This window comes from Oryzias latipes, chromosome 12, assembly GCF_002234675.1.
Source record: "Oryzias latipes chromosome 12, ASM223467v1".
Classification (NCBI taxonomy): domain Eukaryota; kingdom Metazoa; phylum Chordata; class Actinopteri; order Beloniformes; family Adrianichthyidae; genus Oryzias; species Oryzias latipes.
Window position 1 is genome coordinate 2,554,607 of NC_019870.2, and position 15,722 is coordinate 2,570,328.

At 42.9% G+C, this 15,722-nt stretch overlaps 1 protein-coding gene and 1 long non-coding RNA gene across 5 annotated transcripts; one reads left to right on the forward strand and one right to left on the reverse strand.

Moving 5' to 3' along the window:
* The first annotated feature begins 280 nt into the window (after positions 1–280).
* Positions 281–15,214, forward strand: rilpl1 (Rab interacting lysosomal protein like 1). 4 transcript variants are annotated; one of them, XM_023960818.1, is made up of 9 exons: positions 281–1,367; positions 5,260–5,407; positions 5,716–5,834; positions 6,615–6,860; positions 7,577–7,729; positions 12,467–12,517; positions 12,598–12,752; positions 13,739–13,843; positions 14,747–15,214. In XM_023960818.1, exons 1-9 carry the CDS (start codon positions 1,080–1,082, stop codon positions 14,871–14,873), a joined length of 1,392 nt encoding a protein of 463 aa, XP_023816586.1. In that variant the 5' UTR covers positions 281–1,079; the 3' UTR covers positions 14,874–15,214. The 4 variants fall into 4 exon arrangements, with proteins under 4 accessions (XP_023816586.1, XP_023816587.1, XP_023816588.1 ...); XM_023960819.1 differs by lacking the exon at positions 12,467–12,517 and having other exon boundaries at positions 284–1,367; XM_023960820.1 differs by lacking the exon at positions 7,577–7,729 and having other exon boundaries at positions 287–1,367.
* LOC110016025 lies at positions 3,085–5,301 on the reverse strand. Its single transcript, XR_002291283.1, has 3 exons — positions 5,212–5,301; positions 5,023–5,097; positions 3,085–3,387 (listed from the first exon to the last, which is right to left on the reverse strand). It is a non-coding gene; the product is annotated as an uncharacterized LOC110016025 (long non-coding RNA).
* Positions 15,215–15,722: the final 508 nt, after the last annotated feature.

The window sequence follows — 15,722 nt, forward strand, 5'->3', positions numbered from 1 at the left end:
ATTTTGAATGAACAACCAGTGTTAATTATTTCATTAAAGACAGAACTTTTGGCCAATTTTGTTAATGTAGAACACATAAAAAGAGAATTTACCTTTAAACAAGAAAGGCATGATATATGAGAGTTCAGGAACAGTTGCAGAAAAAAAAACGTTTTCAAGGATTAAATCATATTAAATGTAAAGAATTTTGACAGAAAATGTTTTATTTATAACAGTTTACAAAATCTTTAAATCGGTCATTTATAGTTCCTGTTTTTTTTGGTAAAAACCTATGAAAACATGGAAATTCGAATAACTTTTACACATATTTTAGTACTGCAAAGTAAATGTGGTATCAGTGCATGCAGAAAGTAATATATTCTGTTGTAAAATATAAGTTTTGCTGAAGTCCCACTCCGATCATCTTTTTTTTAAAATGTTCCCGGTTGTCTTTTAATTTTGATTGTGCTGTTTTTAGACAAAATCTAAAAACTTGTGACACGCAATATTGGAGAAATCCTCAGACGAAGAAAATGAAGACATACATGGATCTAGTGATCTACAAGTGTAAAGGAGTATCTTCTACGTCACAAACACAACCTCTTGCAAACCCCCATTTTCATGCCTGCTCCTGATTCATAACAATGCGAAAAACTATATTTAGAAAATGCTATTTCAAGATAAATTTTCTTTATTTATGTCCACCGACATCAGGGGAAAAAATGCGCCGGAGTGGGGTTTTAAACGTTAAAGATAGCATTAGCGTTTATACATTTATTTTTCCCAGAAGGGTTTTATTGTGAAAAGGCCGTCGCCGGAAGTCTCCAGCATGGTGACCGCTGCTGGAAGAGCCTGTGGTGGGACAGCGATGGGTCACCGCCGATTTATACCTGAAATAAGAAATCGAAGTGAAGCCTGCTCTGCGGCGCGAATGGCGGGCGCGCGCTCAGTTTAGTGTTTTCCGCCGCGTGCCGGGTCAATCTGGACCCAGTTTGTGACTCTTCGGCCGCAGAGATTAACTTAGCGGCTCGGCTGGTTTCGAGTCGGGAGGAAGTTTTCTGTGGCGACGGGAGCGCCGGGGAGGGCCACAACATCCCGACATGATGGAGGACGCCGGCTCGGCCCTGGAGAAGAACGTGGCTGACCTGACGGTGATGGACGTGTACGACATGGCCGCGGTGGTGGGTCAGGAGTTCGAGCGGATCATAGACCAGTACGGCTGCGAGGCTCTGTCCCGCCTGATGCCCAAAGTGGTTCGGGTTCTGGAGATCCTGGAGGTGATGGTGAGCCGCAGAATGAGTCCGGAGACCGAGGAGCTGCGGCTGGAGCTGGACCGGCTGCGGATGGAGCGGCTGGAGCGGCTGGAGAAGGAGAAGCGGCACCGACAGGTCAGGACGCACCTGAACGCAACGCGCGCGCACGCGCACGAGTCCACCTCCACTCCAGCCGGAGATGTTAAAGGAAGCACACTATGGAGTTAATGATGCAGTCTGTGAAGTTTTTATGCAGAACTTTAAGTCGATGAAAACAAGCTTCACTGATTTTGACGTCACAAGCTGACGTCATTGTGGAAAATCCAACCTCCAGATCTCTAACCCCGACCACATCCAAAACATTAAAAAATTCTGCTGTTTAAATTTTATTAGAGCTCAAATTTTTGCATTATGTGGGGCGTGTTTTTGTTTGATTGGCATGTGGGTGGAGCCAATAAAGCTATATCCTTTGCCACGCCCCGCCTACACGATGCTGTGTCCGAATGGCGCTCCATGTTGGGCGTTCCTCATTTTGTGTGCTGTCCGAATCCACAATTCCAAATCCAGTGCCCTAAAATTTCCCAGAATCCTCTGCGAAAAACCAGTCTGTGGCGATGCTCACTAACTAGATCGGCGAATATAGACCACAATGCATTGCATTGGAGCAATTTTTGCGCGAAATTTTTTTTTGTAAATAAATCATTCACATTTTCATCATCAGAAGACGTGGATTCATAAATAGTCGTCGTAAAATGCTCGTATTTGTTAGGTTGTTATTTCAGGCAACCAAATTGCCGTTTAAAAACAAAATCAGCGAGTGTGGCGTTTGAATCGCTTTTAAAATCCAGAGCACAAGAGAGTTTTTTGGTTACTAGTAGGCGAGGGAATTCATACGTAGTCCGGTTCATGTTTGCAGTGTGTTAAAGCTTGGCTTTTCAATGTCTCTATGGCAACGACTCTGGCCAATGAGGAGTGAGCTTGTTGGAAGGCCACACCCCTAACACTCGAAACCAGGCTACACAAAAACTGTCAATTAAATGTTTCGAATGTTGGAAGCCAGCAGGCTCCTCCTACTTTAATTGAGGCATCTGATTGGTCAGTTTTGAACTTGAACTACAAAAAAAAGAAAAAAAAAGAGGATTATCCAGAAGATGTTTACAAAATAGAATGACTGAGTAACAGCTGTTTGTATCTCTATAGAATCTGTGAGATTTTGGGTTTCTGGAGCCACTTCCTGTTTGGAATGCCAGGGGGCGGGGCCACAAACGAACAAAGCCTCAGGAAATATTCATTCGTTCATTCATTCTTTTACAGTAATTTACAAAGATTGTTGACATTAAAAAAACAAACAACATAAATTTTGAGAGGATTTCTTCCAACTCTCTATTTAATTAGTAAAACTAGATATAAACGTCTGTAGAGTTCCAAACAGAAGTTGCACCTTTATTGTTTATTTTAAGGAAAATGTTTAAAATGAAATATTATTACAAATTGACTTTTAAATTGAAGTCAGAAAAACTGCAGCCTTATTTATGTGGAATGTGTCTTAAGATCCGTCTTGAATTTTAATGGGATTAAATATTTTTTGTTTCTGTGAAAAAAACAAAACCGTCACAAACTCGACAGAGTTTCTGATCTAAATCAGAAACTACCAGCAGACCATGATGGGATTTTAAAAAGCCAAAGATGAATAAAAAAAATAATAATAATAATTAAAATAAGGCAGTTGTTTTACAAACATAAACCCCCATTCTTGATGTCTGGAGCGAACATCTGTTTTTGTGAAGATTCACAGACTTTTATTTTGAAGGAAACGTATCATTTCCTGTTTTCCCTAAAAAGAATGAATGAAAACTTTTCACCCTTTTTTATTAAGTGGATCACAGCAGAATCAGTCAGATTTTCACGGCTCCAAATCCGATCTTGGTTGTTTGTGGATGTGGCGGGCGGGTCGGCGGGCCGACGCCCACAGCTATAAACAGCTTCAGAGGTCAGCCTCTCGTGACCGGGTCACTCGTGACCGCCGTGAGAGGAAACTCTGAGCTGCCGGGGAATTTCTCACCAACGATGTCAGCAGGAAGGGGAGGAACGTCCCACGGGTCCTGAGAGGCGGAGCAGAAGTTCCTTTAACGCCGAGTCATGGCGTGGACGGCTTCTGCAGGTTAAACATCAATGAAGGATCAAAAAGACACGTTTGCTTTGAAAAAAAAACATACTTCCTGTTTAAAATAAAAAGATTTTTCTTCCATAGAGTGTTATATTCAGTTAAAGTGGGGCTTTTTAAAACATTTTCCTATGTCTGAGGCTTTCATGGGAGCAGCTTCAGGTCAGTGTCGAACCCTCAACCCCGTGTGGAACGTTTTTATAGAAACTGTGGAAAACGTCGTAAAAGGTTGGCGTTGGTGACTCTTTCAGGTCCAGCGGTCTCTTCCCTCCATACATGTCTGTAAATGTTTCCTGATTTCCTGACTTTAATGATTCCACACTTTACTGTCAGCATCAAAGCTTTGAACTCTGACCTGAAAACACTGTAAATGAGACCTGGGCTGAGTGACCCCGCCCCCCCATGGCGTTCCAAACAGGAAGTGGCTCCAATAATCCAAAACCCCATCGACTTCTGTAGAGAACTGAACCGCTGTTACTGCATCAGAAGAACCATGTCTGCTCACTTTATTGATCTTGATAATCCCCTGTTTGTTCTTCATATTCTTGCTGTAGTTCGTTATAAACGGACCAATCGGACGTCTCAATTCAAAGTAGGTGGAGCCTGCTGCCCACCCAATATTTGAAACATTTCAGCTGTTTTCTCGTGGCTCGCCTTCAAGTTGTGGGGGTGTGGCCTTCCAACAAGCCCCCTTCTGATTGGTGGGAGTGGTTGCCATAGAAACGAACTTGGACCAATCACTAAGGAGGCTCCGAATCCCCTCACTACTCACTACTTGGTGCTCTATACTGGAGGGCATCCAAGCTTGGCAATTGTAGACCACAATGCATTGTGTTTGAATATGTCAGTAGAAAAATTGTATTTACATTTTTTTTTTTTTTACAAATTCTGCAAGTTCTCATCATCAGAAACAGCAGCTCCATAAATAATTGTCATAAAATAAAAGGCCATAAATCCTGCTATTACAAGCCTTTCAGCGTAAACTTTATCCATCATTTATGGTCATTTAGTACATTTGGCACACTATAGAACTATTTCTGAAAATTAAATATTAGTCGTTTCCACAGCTCATTTTCCTACCAGGAAGTAAGACGACTTTCGCTCCTTGTGGGTGCCGCCCATTTCATCATGTCATCCTAGTGTCGGCCTCGTTTCGTCTGCGTTTCGTCCACAAAAACAAACAACATCCGAACTTTTACAAAGACGGATGTGCGAATTGTTAATATAAAAAGGAAAGCATTTTGGCCGATCACCGCTAGCTCCACGGAGAAAGTGGGCGTGTGTGTTTTAGCCTGAGGGCGGGGCTGGCAGTGCAGACTCTTCCTGGAAGGGGCGGGTCCTCACTCTGTGACATCACAATGTCATTTCGGTGGATTGGGAGGGGCTGGTGCTCAGAGAGCAGGTTTTTAGAGGACTACTCAGAGATGAATGGATCCAAAAAACACTTTGAGGTTGTTTTTTGTGAGGAATGAACATTATAAAACACTTAAAAGCTCAACTTTGATTTGTGCTCTTATTAACGGTCGTTTTTGATGTTTTTCTTCATCAGCGTTTCTGGAAATGTTCGGTTTCTTTTGACCGTCAGGAGAAAGTTCAGACGGAAGAAACCTATTCCGACTTTTTCACCTTTTTTCTTCATCTTTTCTCTGAGCTCCACGAACATCTTTGAACATCTGGTTCCTCTGTTGATGGAGGAAGAACCTAAATAACAAGAATAAATATAAATGTGCTGAAGCTTAAATAACAGAGGGTTGCAGTGAACCTTTGAATCTTCAATAAAAGGACGTTTTTTCCGTTTTTGTCAGAAGTACTCACATGAAGGCCGTCGTGCAGGTGGAGCTGATGGATGCTTTGTGACTGCAGGAGCTGGAGCGGGTGGAGGACGTGTGGCGAGGAGAAGCTCAGGATCTGCTCTCCCAGATCGCTCAGCTGCAGGAGGAGAACAAAGCCCTCCTCTCCAACATGTCCATCAATGACACCATGAACGAGGAGGACCTGCAGAGGCACGAGGGTGAGAACGCGCGCTCCGACGCTCCAGTCAGGAATAAAAAGCTCCTAAAAACATAAATGTTTGACGACACTACACAGGATTTTCCAGAAATCTCCTCAACGTTTCTGCAGGAGTGTGTTCAGAAACGTCGCTACATGTGAAGAGAATGTGGTTGAAATCTGACAAAGAGCTTCTCTGTGCTGCAGCGGCTCACAGAGGAGCCACAGATCCGCCGCAGACAGAGCCGCCTCAGTCCCTCAGGCCACCTGCAGGACGCAGACGCGTCTGCGTTGTTTCTCCATCTCACTCCTCCGCCTGCGCTTCCCCAGGTATGACGGAGAGGGAGAAGCAGGTGATGGTGAAGCTGAAGGAGGTGGTGGACAAGCAGAGGGACGAGATCCGAGCCAAAGACCGCGAGCTGACGCTGAAGAACGAGGACGTGGAGGCCGTAAGCACAGGAAACCGGCGGAACCGCCGCTCCAGCTTAGAAAATAAAAGCCTCTTTTTCGTCACATCATGGTGGAACATCTTATCTTAATTTGAGATATTTCACTTCAGCTTAATTGTTTGTACTTTTCCAGAAAAATCACATTGATCCTTTTCTTTCGGCTCGACTCCAACAAGGATAGTTCAGGGTGATGCCCCGCCCACATGGAGGCCTGGTCCCTTCTGATTGGTCTAATGACACCAAGACGCTGTAGTCTTTTTATCGAGTTACGTTTTACAACAGAAGTAGGTTTTTACAGCAGAGCTGCTCTTGTTAAAACAGTTTCTGGCTGAAGAGGAAGCTCTGTGGAAAGTTTTTTTTGACAGAATTAAAAAAAAGTGTTTAAAATGTCGCTAAACTTTTAAATATCATGAAAAACAGATTTTTGTGACCCAGAAAAACCCAAAACATACTTTTGAGTGTCTGGATAATTCAGACAAGTGGCGATATTCTCTAAACAAGAGTGACGAACGACTTTCAGCAACCAATTTTGCTGTGTACTGAGCTGCCCCCCTGTGGCCGTTTTCATGTATTACAGTTTGAGATTTTATGAAAAAGTGGTTACTCTGATGTGATCTTTAAGTTTAAAGCAGCATTTTTTATTATTAGTAATAACTGTAAATGATTCAAAACATCAAATTCTTGTTTTATTTATTATAAAAGACATAAAATAAATAAATCTGTGCTTTTCTGCTCCGTGAGGATCGTTTCTGAAGCAGATTTTCCCCTCTGTCTCTGCAGCTGCAGCAGCAGCAGTCCCGCCTCATGAAAATCAACCACGACCTGCGGCACAAGACCTCGGTGGTGGAGGCTCAAGGGAAGGCGCTCATCGGCCAGAAGGTAGAGCTGGAGGCCGCCGCTCAGGCCCAGGCGCAGGAAGTGTGCGCTCTGCGGCAGGAAGTGGCGCGATTACGGGAGCGACTTCAGGGAGGGCCGCCCGCAGGGGACTCTGGGAACGCTCCACCACAGCCGCCGTCCCCTGCCGAGGTAAAACGGCTGTTGGAGAGAAGAGCCCAAAGGTTTTGAGTGTAGAAAACAGAGCAGAGGCCACTTAAACCAAATGTTTTTGGATCATCGTTTCATTTTCTAACACGTTAATTTTATAATTAATTATACTATTGATGACATAAAACGTATTTAAAGGACGTCACGTGACAAGATGATGCTCTCTCAATCTAAAACCTCAGATTTTTGTACAAAAATAGGTTCTAGCGGTGCCCTCTAGTGGTGACGTTCAACACGACACATTTTTTAATTTGCTGTTCAGTTCTGAAATGTTTCTGTGCTCTAAACATTTTTAAAATTAATTTCTTTGAATGTTCTTATTTCATTCCAGGGTTTTCGGCTTTTTAAAAAACAAACAAAGTTTTCTGTTATTAAAACCCGGATTTATGTGCTTGAAAGTCTTTAAATTAACTGATTTTCATCGGTTGAGCATTAGGCTCAGATTTTCCTCACAATCTGATTTTGCCTAAACAAAACCAGGATTTTCTTTTTTCAAATATTTCAATATTTCGTTTCAACTTCCGTGTTGCAGATCAATGAATTTAAGTTCAGATTCGGCCGTTTTTTTATTTATTATTTATTTATGTTTCCAGAACTCAGTTTGAAACGTTCCTCTGAATTGAGCCTTTCAAAATAAAAGCTTCGGAAGGAAGTGACATCGTGGGTGAAGCTGAAATGAAGTGTTTTCACTCCACCAGTGTGGTCAAGCTGCTCAGGGTGGGTCGCGATGGCCCGACCCGTCTAAATGGACGCCCGCTGGGTCTGACCCGACCCCGCAGGTCCGGTCAGGCTCCCTCAGTTCTGAGGTTCATGAGGATGAGGAGGCAGAGGACGAAGCAGTGTTTTTCTGGGTAATGCCGAAGTTCAAGCCTGACTTTGCCTGTGTGATGCTGTGACAAGCCGGCAGAGGCGGTTTTGCATGACGTTTGCAGGACTAACCGAATCTGCAGCAGGTTGTTCTCCTCGACTGCAGCTGCAGACGTCCGTCTGCACCTAACAGCTCTGGAGTTTGTGCTTCACAATCATGAATCATGAAACTCAAAGCAACTCAGATGGAAACTGAAACTGAAATACTGCGTGAAACTGGTTTAAGTGTGAAAGGCAGAACCAACCTGAGCTCATTAGTTCCTCATTTCAGCCATAGTTGAAAGCCAGGATGAAGGCGAGGATTCTTTGATTTTACTGAGAGAGAGAAAAAGGAAAGGAATTTGACAATTTTGGCTGATGATTCACTCCCTGTCAGCCCAATCCTGTTTCACAGCCATTTCAGGGTTTTGTGATAACATTTTAATTTAAAATTCTGACAATAAACTTGACAGATTAGAGAGGAAAGCAAAAAAGTTTATGGACTAAAGCTGAAAAGTTTTTTTTAAATGATTGACTAAATCCTAAAAATAACAATTGTGACATTTAACATTTAAATACTGGAATAAACAGACAGCAAACATCAATTTCTTATGGAATCTGCTGCGTTTTGGTGAAGTTTAGTTCCCGATTATCTATCTTTTGTTTGGGTGAAATGTCCGTTCTGCAACCAGCCACCAGGGGGCGCTCATCCCATGTCTGCTTTATTTTAAAGGGAAAATTATTCTGCAACCAAACTTCTGCTCCATTGGATTTTTTTAAAGCTTTTTATAGCATATTTTATTTGTAAGTAATAATAAAAAAATACAGTCAAACTGCATGTGATACACTCACATCTAAAGATATTTAAATATATTAATTTTATAGACATTTCCCCTGTCAGAACTCCTGCCCTTAACCCCTAACTACTAAAAAAATATATAGTGCGGGTCAATAAAGTGCCCTGAATTTTAAAAGCAATTCAGACACCATGCTCACTACTTTTTTCTTTCTTTCTTTTAAACGGCGGATATGACGTCATTGAGGTTGATGGTTTATTTAAAAAATGACATAAAACATTTTTGGCTAAAATTGATCAGATGCAATGCATTGTGGTCTATATTCGCCGATCTAGTGAGCATCGATGCACACTGGTTTTTTGCAGAGACTTCTGGGAAATTTCCAGGTCACCTGATTTTGGAATTGTAGGTTATATCGGAATTCCCACCCTAACCCCTATATAGTGCGTTCGGCAGAAATAAAGCTGAATTATTCCCAGGTTTCACACAATCTAGCCACAGGGGTTGCAAGCCAGTAACTTCTGTGTTGCGTCAGGAAGGGCATCCGGCGTAAAAAATTGCCAAAATAACCATGCGAATCATCCACAACACTTTAGACATACCGGATCGGTCGAGGCCCGGGTTAACAACGACCGCCACCGATGCTGTTAACCTACAGGGTGTCGGTGGAAATTTGACTACTGTTGGTGGAAGAAAGAGGGGAGGCAGAAGGGTCCGTGGCCAGAGAGAGAAGGGAAAAGGCAGGAACATAGGTTTGAGAATAGGGACTCTTAACGTTGGCACAATGACAGGGAAAGGCAGAGAGCTGGCAGACATGATGGAGAGAAGGAAGGTAGATGTACTGTGTGTGCAGGAGACAAGGTGGAAGGGCAGCAAGGCACGTAGTATTGGAGGAGGATACAAACTGTTCTATCATGGTGTTGATAGGAAGAGAAACGGGGTAGGAGTGATTCTGAAGGGGGAGTTTGTAAACAGTGTTCTAGAGGTGAAAAGAGTCTCAGACAGGATGATGAGCCTAAAGTTAGAAATTGAAGGGGTGATGGTGAATGTAGTCAGTGGGTATGCGCCACAGGTTGGCTGTGAGTTAGAAGTGAAGGAGAGATTCTGGAGTGAGTTGGATGAGGTCATAGAGAGTTTTCCCAGAGGAGAGAGAGTTGTTATTGGAGCAGACTTTAATGGGCATGTTGGTGAGGGCAACAGAGGTGATGAGGAGGTGATGGGCAGGTTTGGTGTGAAGGAAAGGAATCTGGAGGGACAGATGGTGGTGGACTTTGCGAAGAGGATGGAAATGGCTGTAGTCAACACTTACTTCCAGAAGAGAGAGGAACATAGAGTGACATACAGAAGTGGAGGTAGGAGTACTCAGGTGGACTACATCCTATGTAGACGAGGTCATTTGAGAGAGGTTAATGACTGCAAAGTGGTAGTAGGAGAGAGTGTAGCCAGACAGCACCGCATGGTGGTGTGTAAGATGACTCTGGAGGTCAGGAAGAAGAAGAGAGGGAAAACAGAAAAGAAGACCAAGTGGTGGAAGCTACAGAATGAAGAAACTTGTGAGGAATTTAGGCAGAAGTTGAGGCAGGTCCTGGGTGGTCAGGATGAGCTTCCAGAGGACTGGGAAACTACAGCAGAGATTATCAGGGAAACAGGTAGGAAGGTGCTAGGTGTGTCATCTGGAAAGAGGAAAGACGGTAAAGAGACTTGGTGGTGGAATGAGGAAGTACAGGAATGCGTCCAGAGGAAGAGGTTGGCTAAAAGGAAGTGGGATGTAGAAAGGACTGAGGAAGGTAGACAGGAGTACAAGGAAGCGCAGCGTAAAGTGAAGAGAGAGGTGGCAAAGGCCAAACAGAAGGCTTATGATGAGCTATATGACAGGTTAGACACAAAGGAAGGAGAGAAGGACTTGTACAGGCTAGCCAGACAAAGAGACAGACATGGGGAGGACGTGCAACAGATAAGGGTGATTAAGGACAGAGATGGAAAGGTGCTAACAACCCAGGAGAGTGTACAGAAAAGATGGAAGGAGTATTTTGAGGAACTGATGAACGTGGAAAATGACAGGGAAAGAAGGGAGGAAGATGTGGTTGTTGTGGAGCAGGAAGTAGCAGAGATTGGAAAGGATGAGGTTAGGAAGGCTCTGAAAAGGATGAAGAGCGGAAAGGCCGTTGGTCCTGATGACGTACCTGTGGAGGTATGGAAGTGCTTAGGAGAGACAGCAGTGGAATTTCTAACGAGGTTGTTCAATAGGATTTTAGAGAGTGAGAAGATGCCTGAGGAATGGAGGAGAAGCGTTCTGGTTCCGATCTTTAAGAACAAGGGTGACACGCATAACTGCAGCAACTATAGAGGAATAAAGTTGATGAGCCACACAATGAAGCTGTGGGAAAGAGTAGTGGAAGCCAGGCTTAGGAAGAAGGTGGAGATTTGTGAGCAGCAGTATGGTTTCATGCCCCGTAAGAGCACCACTGATGCCATTTTTGCTTTGAGAATGTTGATGGAAAAGTACAGAGAAGGTCAGAAGGAGCTGCATTGTGTGTTCGTAGATTTAGAGAAGGCGTATGACAGGGTGCCGAGGGAGGAGCTGTGGTACTGTATGAGGTCGTCTGGAGTGGCAGAGAAGTATGTCAGAGTAGTTCAGGACATGTATGAGAGAAGTATGACGGTGGTGAGATGTGCTGTAGGTCAGACAGAGGAGTTCAAGGTGGAAGTGGGACTACACCAAGGATCAGCTTTGAGTCCTTTTTTGTTTGCTATGCTGATGGACAGGCTGACAGACGAGGTAAGACAGGAATCTCCCTGGACAATGATGTTTGCGGATGACATTGTAATTTGCAGTGAGAGTAGAGAGCAGGTGGAGGAACAGCTAGAGAGGTGGAGGTTTGCTCTGGAAAGAAGAGGTATGAAGGTCAGTCGTAGTAAGACAGAATACATGTGTCTGAACGAGAGGGATCAAGGTAGAAGCGTTAGGTTACAGGGGACTGAGGTGAAGAAGGTGCAGGAGTTTAAGTACTTGGGGTCAACAGTTCAGTGTGATGGGGATTGTGGAAAAGAGGTGAAGAGGCGAGTGCAGGCAGGTTGGAGCGGTTGGAGGAAAGTGTCAGGAGTGTTGTGTGACAGAAGAGTGCCAGCAAGACTCAAAGGAAAGGTGTACAAGACAGTGGTGAGACCAGCTCTGCTCTATGGGTTAGAGACGGTAGCAGTGAGACAGAGACAAGAGGCTGAGATGGAGGTAGCGGAGATGAAGATGTTGAGGTTCTCCTTAGGAGTGACCAGGTTAGACAGGATAAGGAACGAGTACATCAGAGGGACGGCTCATGTTGCCTGTGTTAGCGACAAAGTCAGAGAAGCCAGACTGAGATGGTTTGGACATGTTCAGAGGAGGGATAGTGGATATATTGGTAGAAGGATGTTGGAGATGGAGCTGCCTGGCCGGAAGGTAAGAGGACGGCCAAAGAGGAGATACATGGATGTCTTAACAGAGGACATGAAGTTGGCTAACGTTAGGGTAGAAGATGTTCATGATAGAGTGAGGTGGAAAAGGATGATTCGCTGTGGCGACCCCTGATGGGAAAAGCCGAAAGAGAAAGAAGATTCCCAGGTTTCACACATTCATAAACTAAGATTTATAGCATTTATTGTAGCTGGTGGCTCTTTTACTTTATATATAAATGTAATATGTGTTTGCTAAAAGCTGATTATTTCTCTGCAGAAACTTTTATTGTCTCACTTCCTGTGTTCGCCGCTTTGTTTCCCAGAAATGAAGGATTTCCGTTGGAAGGAACATTTTTTTCTCCAGAGAAATGTGTGTTTGTGGGGTTTTTCCACTAACAAGCATCGTTGTGTTTTGAGTTAAAAAATGACTAAAAAAGTTCCAAATAAAAGAAGGGAGTCTGTATTGGAACAAAACAGCCATGCCTGACCTGTAGTTTGGACATGTGCCACCAGGAGGCGATGTGCGGTGAAGACATGCCTGCTGTGTTCCAATATTTCACCCAGGTATCCTCCACCTTCTCCCCCTCCACCCTTCCTCACCGCCTCCTCCTGTTTGTTGATTGCTGGCGCTGTTCTCCCTGCAGGAGGCGCTGTGCGAGGAGGACTCTGGAGGCCTGGACCTGAGGGACCCCAACAGACCCCGCTTCACCCTGCAGGAGCTGAGGGACGTCCTCCACGAGAGGAACGAGCTGAAGGCCAAAGTTTTCCTGCTGCAGGAGGAGCTGACGTACTACAAAAGGTGAAGATCGGCATGTTTTTTTCCTCATTTAACGGCGACTGGATGTCAAAGGTCCGCCTCTTTCCCTTCTCCGAGCTCTCCTCTGCAAAAACCACAACCTTTCTTTTGTTCAGAAACTCTTTTTAACAATTAAAAAAAATGTTGTTATGGATCTAAAGAGCACAGTCAGCATTGATTTGAAAAAGATTCCAGATTTTTCTAAATATGTCATATTTGTCCTCCGTTTATCATTTTTGTCTACTTCCGTAATGAAGCTCTTTTGAAAACCAAATTCTTTGGAGCCGAGTCAGGTCAGAGTCTTTACACACAGGATTAAGTCTCCTTTCACTGAAATGTGAAACCATCTAGTTCTACTAAATCAATAAACCCATTTACGGCCAGTTCACGAAGGTTTTTCCACTTTTTTGTCAAATATATTTTTTTGTCTAAACCCCATTGTTTCGTTTTAAATCTGGTCAAATGGAGGCGTGGTCTAAGTGAACAGGTGAGCATTCATCCACAAATGGACCTTTTGGTTTGTTTGGGTTCTTTTAGAACCACTTTTTTAGCTCTGTGGTCAAAACTTGACCTTTCCAAAAATGGGCAAACAGGTGCAATACACTCACCTGGAATATGGTTCCACGACCATCTGTCAATCAATCATTCTAACCTAATCTCAATGATGTTATTAATGCTCATATTCATGAAATGTACATTTTTGTCAGGCGTTAAATGGAACCTCCTCAGAAGATAACACTGAGTCCGTTTGTCTGACTAAGACGCCATCTACAGGTTACATGTGGAACTAACCTGCATTCAGTTCCCTGTGTTAATAACAGTCAGCTTTGCCGCCTTCCTACTCATTTTTCAAGAGGTTCAGTGATGTCATATCCTGTTAAGATGGTGGAAATCAAAAATGTAAAGGATTGGCTTCAAACCCCTTCATCACACGGTTCCTGTTGTTTTCCAGGTGATAGTCTGAGCCAAGTTTCTTTTTGTCTTTGCAGTGATGAAGCAGAGGAGGAGATCGTGACTCCCTCTCCGTCTCCCTCCCCTGAACTGAGGAATCGCTCGCGCTCCTCTCCACCACAGGAGTCAGGGATCAAACGCCTGTAAGTCCTGGCTGCACGTCTGCGCACGCTCCTGCTCAGAGCTGGCTTCTGGTGACGGTTTGCTTTTAGTCAGCGCACGCTTCATACATAAAAAAACAAGCTAACACGTTAGCTACAAACAAAAATAACAAGCTAACGTGTTGATTGCACACAAAAAAACACAAGCTAACACAATAGCGTTAACAAAAAACAAGTTAACACGTTAGCTAAAGACAAAAATAACTACAAAAAAACAAGCTAACACGTTAACTACAAACAAAATATCAAGCTAACATATTGGCTGCAAACATAGAAAAAAACAAGCGAGCGCATTAGCTGCAAAAGAAACAAAAAATAACCAAGCTAACATGTTAGCTGCAAAAAAAACAAGCTAACACGTTAGCTACTAAAAAACAAAACAAGCAAACACATTAGCTGCAAACAAGAAAAAAGAAAAAAAAACAAGCTTACACGTAAGCTACAAACAAATATAACAAGCTAACGTGTTGGCTGCAAAAAAAACAAGCTAACATGTGCGCTGCAAACAAATAAAAACAAGCTAACACGATGGCCGCAAACAAGAAAAGACAAAAAAAACAAGCTCACATGCTGGAGAGCTAAAAGCGCTCATGCTAATCCGACAGAAACATCCTGGCCGTCCTCTGCAGTGAGCGTGTTTTGAGCTTGAGGTTAGGGGTCAAAGGTTGATTTTAAGCTGTGAATTGTTCGCTGTGACAAAAGGACAAAACTTTCCCTGAAAAAGAACATTTACAGCAAAGTAACCTTTAAGGCGTGTCCACAGGATTTCTTTGATCAGATTTTTCGTGGCTAAACCGAAGTCTGTGTGGTTTCTAAGCGTTTGTTTCTAAAATGCTGCTGTAAAAGTTTGTAAGAAGAACGTCTGCCCGCCTTTCTTCTCTGCAGGTTTAGCTTCTTCTCACGCGATAAGCGGCGCAGCTCGCAGCAGAGCGGCCAGCTTCACTCCAGCTTCAGCTTGTGGAAGGACGACGTGTACACGGAGCAGGCGCAGGAGGCTCTGCAGCACCTGTGACCACCGCCGCCGCGGCTCAAGCTCCGCCCCCTCCAGGGAACAGATGGTGTTCTGACGATGTTCTGGAGAGAAAAGGTTTTTCACGTGAAATGTTGAAGGACAGAGAAGGATTTGACCCGGACTAAAACCGTTTAAAGGGTCTTTAAAAAAATCCTTCCACTTGTGTGGAAGCTACACATTTGTGGGATGAAATGATGTAAAAATGTCGGTCAGACGACGCGTCCATCATCCGCATTGTTCAGAGTGTGCAGCTTCATGCAGAAAAAAAGGCAAACATGATATTTTTGTGAAGAAACCCTCAGAGATTGACTTATTTATAAAATCTAAAAGAGTATTTCTGCGGGGGGAAAAAATATTTTTTTTTTTTACTTTTTTATGATTTAGTTTTAGTTTCGAGAAGAAAAAAAATCTGTATTCTTCAGTTTTTTCTCAATTTTGTTAGGGCCACCATAAAAGAAAACAACAATACATTCATGAAAATAAAGTCAGAAAAAAATAATCAAATTAAGGGAAAACTCTTTATTTTTTATTGTAAAAAAAAAAAGTCGAAATTTAAAGAGAATAAAGTTGTAAAAAAATCCTAAAACTTGGGTTTTCAATGTAAGGCACCTTGTTTGACTGCAGTCATTTTAAGGCGCTATATAGATAAATACAATTTTTTAAAAAAAGAGTAAAAGTTAGAAAATGTAAAAACATTACTGAGAATAAAAGCGTAAAATTATGATTAAAAAAAGGCAAAATTCTTCAAGAATAAAGTTTAAATATAATGAGATTAAAATAATAAATAAATTGTCATAAATTTAAAAAAAAGGTAAAAATATAAAATCTTATGAGAATATAGTTGTAACA

Coding starts and splice junctions, on each gene's coding strand:
- rilpl1 (XM_023960818.1), top strand. CDS start 1,080: ATGATGGAGGACGCCGGCTCGGCCCTGGAGAAGAACGTGGCTGACCTG. Junction 5,408..5,715: donor GGACCTGCAGAGGCACGAGG/GTGAGAACGCGC, acceptor GCGCTTCCCCAG/GTATGACGGAGAGGGAGAAG. Junction 7,730..12,466: donor ACGAAGCAGTGTTTTTCTGG/GTAATGCCGAAG, acceptor ATGTGCCACCAG/GAGGCGATGTGCGGTGAAGA.